The sequence below is a fragment of the Drosophila grimshawi genome, unplaced genomic scaffold (assembly GCF_018153295.1).
Source record: "Drosophila grimshawi isolate 15287-2541.00 unplaced genomic scaffold, ASM1815329v1 contig_1367, whole genome shotgun sequence".
Taxonomy (NCBI): Eukaryota; Metazoa; Arthropoda; class Insecta; order Diptera; family Drosophilidae; genus Drosophila; species Drosophila grimshawi.
The window spans coordinates 8,137,919-8,148,880 of record NW_025062889.1 but is presented as its reverse complement, the minus strand read 5'-3'; the positions used below and the strand labels follow the sequence as shown (position 1 = coordinate 8,148,880).

The 10,962-nt window shown below is 42.6% G+C and overlaps 3 protein-coding genes across 6 annotated transcripts; all 3 read right to left on the bottom strand.

The window, feature by feature from the left end:
- Positions 1-3,660: 3,660 nt before the first annotated feature.
- On the bottom strand, positions 3,661-4,826 carry LOC6559057 (TM2 domain-containing protein CG10795). Its single transcript, XM_001986077.2, has 3 exons — positions 4,446-4,826; positions 4,164-4,366; positions 3,661-3,985 (listed from the first exon to the last, which is right to left on the bottom strand). Exons 1-3 carry the CDS (start codon positions 4,703-4,705, stop codon positions 3,900-3,902), a joined length of 549 nt encoding a protein of 182 aa, XP_001986113.1. The 5' UTR covers positions 4,706-4,826; the 3' UTR covers positions 3,661-3,899.
- A 128-nt stretch (positions 4,827-4,954) lies between these two features.
- LOC6559536 (selenocysteine-specific elongation factor) lies at positions 4,955-6,616 on the bottom strand. Its single transcript, XM_001986076.2, has 2 exons — positions 6,340-6,616; positions 4,955-6,285 (listed from the first exon to the last, which is right to left on the bottom strand). The coding sequence occupies exons 1-2, from the start codon at positions 6,599-6,601 to the stop codon at positions 4,970-4,972; spliced, it is 1,578 nt and encodes a 525-aa protein (XP_001986112.1). The 5' UTR covers positions 6,602-6,616; the 3' UTR covers positions 4,955-4,969.
- A 742-nt stretch (positions 6,617-7,358) lies between these two features.
- Positions 7,359-10,812, bottom strand: LOC6559535 (peroxisome assembly factor 2). Of its 4 annotated transcripts, none has more exons than XM_043214864.1 (5): positions 10,742-10,812; positions 10,616-10,681; positions 9,789-10,316; positions 8,959-9,726; positions 7,359-8,898 (listed from the first exon to the last, which is right to left on the bottom strand). In XM_043214864.1, exons 2-5 carry the CDS (start codon positions 10,655-10,657, stop codon positions 7,492-7,494), a joined length of 2,745 nt encoding a protein of 914 aa, XP_043070799.1. In that variant the 5' UTR covers positions 10,658-10,681; positions 10,742-10,812; the 3' UTR covers positions 7,359-7,491. The 4 variants fall into 4 exon arrangements, with proteins under 4 accessions (XP_043070799.1, XP_032590582.1, XP_032590583.1 ...); XM_032734691.2 differs by lacking the exon at positions 10,742-10,812 and adding an exon at positions 10,390-10,522 and having other exon boundaries at positions 10,616-10,712; XM_032734692.2 differs by lacking the exon at positions 10,742-10,812 and having other exon boundaries at positions 10,616-10,712.
- Between the last annotated feature and the right edge of the window lie 150 nt (positions 10,813-10,962).

Genomic DNA, 10,962 nt, shown 5'->3' with positions numbered 1-10,962 from the left:
TAGTATGTTTATTATCTTTACAATTAAAGCAGCTTAAGCTTGGTAAAACATACTGCTTCTACTAAAGTTAATTTCGTTTGTATTTGAAACTCAGTTCCTTGGATACGAAGACAAATTTATCTAGTTTTATCCGGTTTTGCTAGCAGCTCAAAGTCCGTTCGGTGCTCGATATTTCGCAGCTCCGAAGTCGGCAATCGAAATATAATTTTCAAAAATTGTCCGCATTCCATTCCACAGAGGGGCGCAATGTGAAATTAACACCTTGTTAACATGTGGCTGGGGCGGTACATGTGACTGGCTCATTTACCCCCTTCAAACAATACCGGCTATAATGTTATCTCAACTCTCGGTTTCAATCAATTCTTAGAATTCAGTGCTGCAAATTAAAATTTTGTCAACTCGCATTTTAATATACCTCGAACACTGTTTTCGCTGCCATTATTATAGTGGAATGTGAAATACCGGCACTCGAAACTCTCATGAATGGAACGTTAAATATGCAATTGAAATCTCGTTTTTTTTTACCTACAGCTATAAAATTTTGTGATAAGCTATAAAATAGATAAGTCTCATTTCTATGGAATGTTGTGAATAGTACTTGGGATTCAAGTGTCTAAGAAAGGCATTCTATCTCAAGAGCTATTAAAGTACTTAATGTTTAGTACATTGTTAGTGAATCACACTGGAAAAATCAAGTGTCTATCGAAAATCGCATTTAGAGAGGGGTCCTTTTTGTCAAAACTTAAACGATTTTCGCAAGCATTAGCATCTTGAATATGGTTTGATCTCCAGATAATACTTTTAGTCGAAATGGGCATTATGACCATAAAATTTAAAAGCTTGGCTACTTAATGGAAATAATTGCAGTCTTATCGAAATTCAAATTACATATGCCATTTACAAGCCACATAACATTTGGAAAGATGCATTAGCCAAATGCAAAAGCAAATGCAATACATTAACAACAGAAACAACAAACACCACCAACAACAACAACAACAACAATAATAATAATAATAATAACAGCAGCAGCAGCATTCACAGTTAAAGTACAGCAACTAGCACTTAGCCGCACTTGTTCAAAAGCCACAAATCTTTTATGACATTTGTTTCAAATGCGATAATAACACTTAAGTTGCTAAATTGTTGGCTTAAACGCAAATTAAAGACAACTTTTCACCAGATAGTCGCTATAGAATGGGGGAAGCGATCGGAGAGGGGCAGTGCACAGGGTGGGGGGCAGTAGGCAGGTGTTTTACCTGCTATAATTTATACTTAGCCAAACGCCAAATCAAATTGGTAAGCATTTGACATTTATACGGCGAGCTGAGGAAAATGCCATGAAAAATTCAGTGGGCTCACGAAGAGTGAAGGGGGGCAGGCAGCCAGAGATGATTTATGCACTCATTGTATAGCATGGCATAGGATAGGATAGGTAGACCAGGTAAACTCGCATTTGGCGGCTGCTCATGGAAAATTGTTGCCAGTTATCACGAATGTTGTGAATTGCAGTTGAAGTTGCCTTTTCAGATTTCGCTTAGGCTTTCGGTTTTCCCAGGCGCATATTTTGTCACAAGACGCTGGCATTATTTATGCGACTAGCAAAGGAACTCGCAGCTAGCTAACAATTTGCAAATGCCGCTGCCGCTGTCGCTGCCGCTGCCGCAACATGCAACCACAACAGCAACCACTACTTGGCCCCATGTGGCAAGGCATGAGGCAGTCAAATGATTTACTTTGAAAATTCAATAATTGCGCTTCATTAAATTACGGGCAGTCGTCGTATTTGTTTAGAGTGCTCTTGCTATCAGCGTTAACGGTGAATTGTAAACAACTTTAAAAGCAATTTGGCATAAACGTCACTGGGCCCCCATGAGGGGCGTAACACAGGCGTTTGGCCCACAATTTTCCACGCCACTTGAGCGTAATTAGCCGTTGAGCTTTTAAGCGCCATGTAAATAGCACAAGTATCACTCCCTCTATATACCCCATTCTCTTGGGTTTTGTCTATATGACGCTCCGATCTCGAGTCGGTGCAAGTGTCTTCGGTCTATATATATAACAGTTTACGCAAAGCATCGATGCTATTTTGATAACTGTAAATATTTGCAATTTGCCATTATTTGCTAAACTTAGCTTTGTATCTTCTGCTTTATGTGTGCTTAGTAATTTGTGTTTTGTATTTTTTGCTTAACAAAAAAAGAAAAAAATAAGAAAAAACACAAAACACAAAACCGCTGTGCTCATTGGACTTCAGGTGATGCTCTCTAGCTAACTACAAAGACAAATAGTCACAAAACACCCCTAAAAAAACAATATAGCTCATAATTCTCGGCATTTTCCATGCGCACCATAAGAAAAAAGGAAAAGAAGAGGTTTATAAAAGCCACAGACAAACAAGTTGATCGAATTTCTAATGGCCATTGATAAAGTTCATTTGCCTGCAAGAGTTGGCTGTAAAAAAGAGTAAACGATACCAGTATTCGATTGAAGGACTCCATTCACTTGAACCAACAAAAGGCAACGACAATTGACTCCTATTCAGCTGCAGCTACTGGTCAAGTTAGTTAGCTTATTTACAGCATGTGCCTGTCAGACAGAGATCAGACTCGAATGCTGTAATTACATACATGGATGTGTGTTTACTATCCATATACATCAATAGCAACAACAACAAGTAATAACAGCGACATATAACAACTGGCTGTCAACTTGGCTAATTGAAACAAGACACATGCTGAGCGACGGACAGAAAGTGCTCAACGGAAAGTGAGGGGCATTAAGAGTGTTAAGAGCCTAGTATTTGTTTGGAGGCGTGGCAACCATTTTACTATTGTTCCAATCACACAAAACGTCGCTCGCTGATTATAATTGATGTATATTTTTTAATTATCTCCTGCTTGTAAGCACATTTGAGTATAATTACATATATAGATGATATATTAAAATTAAAGCAAAATTGCTTTCGGTTTATTTTTGAATTGAAAAAATAGTTGTTCAAGAAATTATAAATAGACTTCAAAGTTGACAAACCGTTCAATTAGCGAGCCATAACTTTAACAAGTCACCCACAGAGCGTATACGATATATGTCTTCTACAGTTCGACGGTCACTGACTCTCGAACTGTTTGTTTTGCATGTGGTGCTTCACATTTATTGCTGTTTTGGGCGCTTGATTTTTTTACTTTCGCTGAACTCATATAAATTTTGCTTTTGCTTTCTGAAGCTGCGAATCTGCCTTAATTGATCGCCTAATTAAAAGGCATTGAATTACACTCGACCCCAACATTGGCCATGGCAATTAAATCGAACAAGCGACGCATTTTCTGGCTTGTCGTGTTGTTTCTTCTTCTTCGGTTCGTGCCATTGTCGATGCAATGTCGCTGATTATTTCGGAAATGCCAATCAGATGAAAGGCCCACAGAACCTCGTACACACAGCATGCTGAATCGCAATCGCAATTCGTAACTCGCACCGTTCACCCCTCCCCTGCCCCTACCATAACCGCACCTCCCGTATCCTCCGTTCCAATTGCCGTCATCTGCGTTGATTACATTTTGCAGCAGAGAGTGAGTCAGCAATCCCAGCAAATCTCGATCAACTTCTGAGCTTCGCTGCAAATGCTAAATCTGAATACGATCAGAGTACAAGTTTGGCCAATTACTTGTGTTGTTGCCTGCTTAGGCAACAGGGAATAGTTTTGGCAACAATTGGTTTATTTACACGGTTGTTACAGAAGTGTTTAATTCTAGTAAATTTAAAACAATTATCTTCACTTAGTAACTAATGCTATAAAATACACTGAGATATAATATATAATATTAATATTTATAGTCCACTTTTATCAGTTGCTGTTTGATGTAAGCTGATCTTTCAGATGGTAACATCTACGTCCTTTATTATTGTTGCATGCAGTAGAGCTGATTGCAATAACGGTATGTGGTATTATCACTTCGCACAATAGTAATGCCAGCTCCATAGTAAGCTAGAAAATATTATAAAATAATATTGAAGAGGCGAAATATTTTTGCATAATTCTCATGTCTTAAGATCTTATTCGTTTAAAACCATTGCCATATCAATGCTGATAAGGAATATACTATATACGTATAATATAATGAAGGGATTGTTATAGATAGTTAAACTACATAATATATACATACGTATAATATAGGCCGATCCATCCGCTGGTCCCACAACCTGCATTGCGATCAGCACAATGTCAACTAATTGGCCCAGAAACATTCCACCCAGCGTGCAGAATTTTAGTAAACCAATGCCCGGATAGCCCAAGTAAAAGCGATCCGCGCCAAACATGCCAAGGAATACAGATAGCATTAGCGTGGTGTCCAAATGATATCCATTGCTGCAAATGAATATTAAGTTAAAATCAATCAAAAGTCATTAAATCTTTTTGCAACGTTGAAATCCCACTTGTTACTTACGTCCATTTGCAGGTGGTTTGACGCGTGAACGTTGAGTTACCCGTCTCGGTGCAGTTGATATCGTGGGCAGCTATGCACCATACGGGCGCTCGATTCTCTTTGGTGCAGCCGCGCAGTTGCTGGGTTTCGGGATCAATGTGATGCTTGGCGGGATCGGGGCACATATATTGACCCATCAGCAGCTCGTTGCAATCCACAGTGACGGGCTGCGTCTTGGCCGTGCAGAAGAGCAGCAGCACAGACACAATGTACCAGTACATTATGCAATTGTTTAATTGTCTATGTTTTAATTAAGCGTTTGCATTTAAGCTTTAAATTCCGCAATAAAATGCACTTTTGTTTTGTTTGTGTCCGGCATTCTTCTTCTTCTTGATGTTGCTTTTGTGGTGGCATGTCGATAAAAAAAAGTGTTGTAAAATGACAGTTGTGGACAACAACTGCCTACAGATGGCGCTAACAGAAGCAGCAAGAAATATATTTTAAACGTTTGTCTTGAATTATTAGCAATTAATAATGAAAATGTATTATTGAAAGAGTCCGGCTTGTTTATTGAAAATATACTTCTTGCAATTCAGCAGCACTCGCACCTCCTTCGCTCGCTCCGACTTAAGCTGCTCGAGCGTCTCCTGCCTCAATCCATCCCTGAACAGGATGCATACCTTGGAAGATTGCCCGAAAGTGCGTTCGATGTGACCCGTTTCTCCAGTGGAGAGCTGCACCCGTTTGCCCACGTAGATGTCACGATTCGCCTCCTTCTTAAAGAGATTCTGGACAATGATCTCGTTGGGATTAACCACACGCTGCACATTGCTCTCCTTATGTTTGTGCTTAAAGATGCGCAACTGTGGCAATAGCTCCCGCTTGTAGTTAATGCAGTGCGTCTGCCACAGGATGCGACCCCAGAAGGCCAAGCGGCAACTGCTGCTGTGCACATCCATGTCCAGCTTGGAGGCAATCAGTGTGCTGCCCAAAGTGCTCAGCACAGGCGATTCAAATTGCAGCAGGGCAAAAATGCAATCCGCACCGGAATCCATTGCCTGCTGAGGCAACAACTCTTCCACGTGCTCATATTCCCTGCTCAAATCAAAGCTGGACAGTTGAGTTGCCTCATCTCTGAACAGGTGGAGATTCGCCATGACTGTGTCGTGTCCAACGCTGATGTGCAGCTTACTTCTCGAGCGGATTGGGTGCTTAAAATAACGAATCGGCTGCAGCTGGACACACACGGCATGGACGGGCTTCAGGTAATCCGGCTGGGCTATAATGCCGCGTTCCATCAGCTTCGCATTGAACTGCGTCACACACAATCCAATGCGATCGCCTGCGCTGGCTTCATCCACCGGCTGCCTGAATCTCTGTATGGATTTCACTTTGCGTCGTTCACCCAGCATGGGCAGTTCCACGGTGTCATTGATGGCCACAGTGCCCTGGAGCACAGTGCCAGTGCAGACAGTGCCCTGACCCTTGATGGCAAAACAGTGATCCACATAGATGAGCAGTGGTGCTGCTCCTGCTGCTGGGCTTAATTGCCGCTGTGATGCTTCGCAAGCTGCGCCCAACGCCAGACGCAGTTGCTCAATATTGGTGCCTACCAATGCGGACACAGTGTAAATGGGCACCTCCTTGCCGAACTTGGTGCTCGCCAGTGTTTTTCTCAATCTGGCGCGTAGCTTCTCCAGCTGCGATTCCCGCTGCTCCGCGGGCAGCGCATCCAACTTGTTGATCACCACCAGGAGCTGCTTGTCGAGCAGCTCGCCAATCAGTAAACATTCCGCTGTCTGAGTCTGGATGCCTTTCTGGGCATCCACAACGAGCAGCATTAAATCAATTATTTGCGCACCTGTTGCAAATAGTATTTTCTAATTAAATAAATTATTTTTTAATGAATACTCACCTCCGATGATGGTTCTTATGAGGCTGGCATGGCCAGGACAATCCACAAAGGTGATTTGCAGTTGTTGTTGCTGTTGTTCTTTTTGTGGTTTCTCCCATAGAAATGCACTGAAACCCAGGTCAAGTGTTATTCCTCTTTCTACTGATTGCGGATTCTTGTCGAAGGCCGCCGTGCTCGAAATGGAGCTGAGGGCGCGCGCCAATGTTGTTTTGCCGCAATCAACGTGCCCCAGTAAGCCGACATTGAAATTTGTTGTTTTCATGGCGCTGTTAACATATTTGTATTTTATTTATTTATTTATGAAACCGACCCACACACGTTGCGACTGCTTGACTGTTGCCGGCAGTTACAGTTACAGCTGAATTTGCACTGCTTTGTCGATTCGTGTATGGGCCAGCGAGCAAGTATCGATGCTTGCGAGAAATGAAGGCCAGATGGCGAAATCAAGTATGACGCCAAGCTAAAATGCTCATTATATTATAAGAACGTACACATTAGATAGTGTCAACTAAAAAATACACCAAATTGTCGTTGCGCTGTTTGCATACACACACGTTATGACTGTTTTACAGTTGTCGGCATACAACTGACTTAGCACTGCTTCGTTGCCAAGCAGTCGAGGCGTGTGTGGGCCGGCTGGCAAGTATCGATACTTGCACTCAAGATCGATTCAAGAAATCTACGACAGATGGCGTGTGCAACAACAGCATTTAATTTATATTCGTTTTTATTATGATTTATGTATGTTAGTACAAATTAATATTTATTAATTAAATAGAACCAAAGTTGTCTGTCTAATAGGGTTAATAAAATAAATGCTTGTCATTAAATACAAATATACAATGAAAAGCATACTTTTATGCGGTTACACCAAATACATTTTGTAAAGCATACTTTTAGGTCGATCAAAAAGCCATGGACAGTTCCTCAAAAACTAGCTCTAACTCGGCAAAATCTTTACAGAAGGTGTATCAAGTACTATGGTCTCATCTAAAAACCCAAACAAAAGAATTTTAGGCTGATTTTTGAAATAAACATTTTAACAAATCGTATAAATTATAGCATATAGTAACAATTGAATTGTTATAACAATTATACAGTCACATTAACGATACACTCGATAAATTAATTAACAAATTCGGCTTGTCCAATTTAAACGCTATACGATTCCTTCAGGTTCTTGAAATATTCCAAATCACTTTGGCTAATTGAAGGCACAAATTTGTTGAAGGACGTCGCAAAATCCTCGGACTCAACGATGATGTGGGCAGCAGTCAGCTCATTTGCGGCCAGGCCGCAACTCAAATGCTTGTTAATGATGCGACGTACTGCAGATAGCCAGGCATTGGAGCAGATGGAGTACAAATCTGCACCACTCATCTCGCTTCGGAGGTGCTCAGCGATCTGCACGAGATCCACGTCACCGGACAGGATAAAGCGTTGCGTCTGCGCACGGAGCACCGCTGCCTTGTCATCGGCCGTCGAGCACGGACCCACATAGAAGAGCTTATCGAAGCGTCCAGGTCGCAGGAGTGCCGGATCAATTAGATCCGGACGATTTGTGGCAGCCAGTATAAAAATGGGCTTGCTCACATCCCCATTGCACATGCCGTCCATCTCGGCAAGCAGCTGGGAGACCACACGATCCATGACACCGCCTGAATCGCCAGCAACGCCACGATTCGGTGCCAGCGAGTCCAACTCATCCAGGAAGAGTACACAGGGCGCCGCCGAGCGAGCACGGGTGAATACCTCCCGGACATTCTGCTCGCTTTGGCCAACATACATGTTCAGCAGCTCGGGTCCCTGCACGGAGAGGAAGCTCAGATTACATTCGGTGGCAACTGCCTTGGCGACCAGGGTCTTTCCGGTGCCAGGTGGTCCATAAAGCAGAATGCCTGATCTCCGCAAGTTTTTGCCCATTAAATGGACATGCTTTAGCGGCAAACCAATGCTGCTCTGAATTTCATCCTTAAGCTTGTAGAGACCACCGATATCGGACCAGTACACCTTGGGCACCTTGGGTGCACCCAAACTGTCGGCAAAGGAGCTCTGCATCTCGTTCAGATTTGTGGCAAAGTGTTCTAGCGTGAGATGCGATTGTGCCCGGGTCGATTGGCGTCGCTTGAGTCGCACGGCATTGTCATAGAGCAGCTGCAGATCACCCAACATAAATCCCTGGGATTTAGCCGCGACTTCATGAAGCACACTCCTCGTCTCCTTCCACTTGGGACAGAGTCGATTAAGGTAACGGGATTGCATTTGCAGTGGAAACAGTGGCAACTGAGTCAATGTCTTTTGGTTGTAAATCGCATCGTTGAATGATTCCCGGACATGCATCCATTGGAGTAGCTCGAAGCGTTCCGCTTGATTGGGCGCCTCAATGCTGATGATCTCCAGGAAGAGACTCTGAATCATGGGCTTCAAGTGCTTGTCACTGGTGAGCGCAACAACTACGACGGGAAACTTGCGATCGCGTGTGAACAGATCCTGAATCTGCACATGAAAGGCGGACAGCAAACGCAGATCCTCGTTGCCCTCGTTATCAATACCGAATATCTGTCTCGAGAAATGAGATAAATATTTATGATGTGTTATATATTATATATTCCAGCTCACCTCAAAGTTGTGGAAACAAATTAGAAGCGGTTCGCTTATCTGACTCTTGGCAAACACCGCCTTCAATTTCATCTCCGTATGCGAGGGAACTTGGGACACAATTTCCGCACAATCAGCTCCATAGATATGCATGCCCAGCTCCTGGGCCATTGCACTGATGAGCTTTGTTTTGCCAGCGCCTCGTTCGCCCTGCAGCAGAAACACGGGAAAGATGTGCTTGGACGACAAGCAGGCCGATCTCTTTGGCAGAAATGCATCCACCGAGGAGCGCAACTTTTGATAGGGTTTCCGCAGACCACTCGGATAATTATTAGCAATTGCGCAGCTATCGAGAATCTGGCGTGGCAGAAAGCTTTGCACATGTGGCACCTGCAGCAGATTGCTAAAGTTCTTGGCCACCACAGCCTGCAGCTCAAACTCGCTGCCTTTAGCCTCCAGCTGCACACAGCGGAAGTAGACCTCCCTCAAATACGCGAAGATTAGATAATAATGGGCATAGGCAGCGGTGCCCACCAGCTGAGCGTTCACCTCAATGCGATAGATGTGGCCACGGTGCAGCATTCGCGGCGTATTGAAGTAGTTGCTCAAGATCAGTTCCGACAACTCGGCGGGCAACTCATGCGGATTATTGAGCAGATAAACGTGCGCTTTTGTCGCTATTGTTGGTATCGTTTGCTCATCGCTGAAGTGCTCCAGCTGTACCCAAAAGTTGTTCGTCTTATTGCCACTATTGCCAAAACGTTCCATGAGATTGCCATAAAGGTTTTCCTAAAAGAAGAAACAATTTCATTCGATTTACATTTATAGATATATTTCTGTATAACACATACCATTATATAGAGGCAGTTGCTCTGGCATTGTGAGCTCTCCACCGGCAACAGTTGTGCCACAATCGTATACGGCGTATCCTGCAAGATTTGCTTGATGACCAACTCGGATGCATCCCAAGATCTATCGGGATTACTAGAAGTAGTAGTAGTAGTTGAACCAGCTTTACCACCGCCACGCACCACCAAATTGACAAAGTTCACATCGTCCGATTCGGCGTAGATGTTGTAGACATCCGTGCTGGCGAAGATTACGTGCTCGGATTTGATCAGTTCGTTGCTGGTCAGCAGTTCGTAGAGGCGATTCGGCATGGGCGTCAACAGAAACTTGCCCCTGTAGTATTTGGCATAGCGCCAGTAGACCGCGTATATTAAATATCCGGGGTAGAAGAACCACGGCCACCTCGGCTGCAGCAATTGTACGGCAGAATTATACGCCTCAACCAATTCCTGCATGCGTCCTGTGAAACTATATCTCGTCTCCCCATCATTGGCATCAATTGATTTGGCCGCCTTAATGGCAACTTTTTTCTGTGAAGGTCAAGAATTCACATACATACAAATATATATATATATACAAATATAGATGAGTACTTCAACCTACCACAACATTATTATCAACATTATCACTCATTTTGAGACGGAGAGAGATAAAATACAAAGGTTACTTTTTGGACAGGCAAAGTCTAATTACTAGGGATTGTTGGTGCACAGGTAAAACATATACGCAACTTATTCTGGAACAAAAGCACTATGTTAAAATACTAAATTGAGTTGTTAAGTCCAAAACTTATTTATATTTTGATTTCAAATCCAATTTGATTACGTACCTTTTTCACAATGACTCTTTTCTTCATGACTTGTTGGCTCATTGGTGCTTCAAATTAGTTTAACAGCTAAAAAGAGCACGTCAAAATGATTAACCTGAAGTTTTAGCTATGATATGTTTTACGAACGAGTTAATTCCTTTTAAATTCGGATTATGTATGAGATATAAATATGCCTCGCTCGTTTCAACAAGTTATGTAGTGTTGAATAACGACAATTTGTGAGTGAGTATTTTATGCAGATGTAAAAAATACCAGATTAAAAATACTGTATTATGCTGCTAAAAAATAAATATAATGTGAAATCAAATTAAAACTACAATTCCGCATTGTATTAATGTGAAAAATAT

Excerpts from the sequence above, each read along its gene's own strand:
- LOC6559057 (XM_001986077.2), bottom strand. The coding sequence starts at position 4,705 with ATGTACTGGTACATTGTGTCTGTGCTGCTGCTCTTCTGCACGGCCAAG. Across the intron at positions 4,367-4,445 it reads CAAACCACCTGCAAATGGAC|CAATGGATATCATTTGGACA; the intron begins GTAAGTAACAAG and ends ATTCATTTGCAG. Across the intron at positions 3,986-4,163 it reads TGGATCGGCCTATATTATAC|CTTACTATGGAGCTGGCATT; the intron begins GTATGTATATAT and ends AATATTTTCTAG.
- LOC6559536 (XM_001986076.2), bottom strand. The coding sequence starts at position 6,601 with ATGAAAACAACAAATTTCAATGTCGGCTTACTGGGGCACGTTGATTGC. Across the intron at positions 6,286-6,339 it reads CATAAGAACCATCATCGGAG|GTGCGCAAATAATTGATTTA; the intron begins GTGAGTATTCAT and ends TATTTGCAACAG.
- LOC6559535 (XM_043214864.1), bottom strand. The coding sequence starts at position 10,657 with ATGAGCCAACAAGTCATGAAGAAAAGAGTCATTGTGAAAAAG. Across the intron at positions 10,317-10,615 it reads AAAGAGTCATTGTGAAAAAG|AAAAAAGTTGCCATTAAGGC; the intron begins GTACGTAATCAA and ends TGACCTTCACAG. Across the intron at positions 8,899-8,958 it reads TTTGTTTCCACAACTTTGAG|ATATTCGGTATTGATAACGA; the intron begins GTGAGCTGGAAT and ends TTCTCGAGACAG.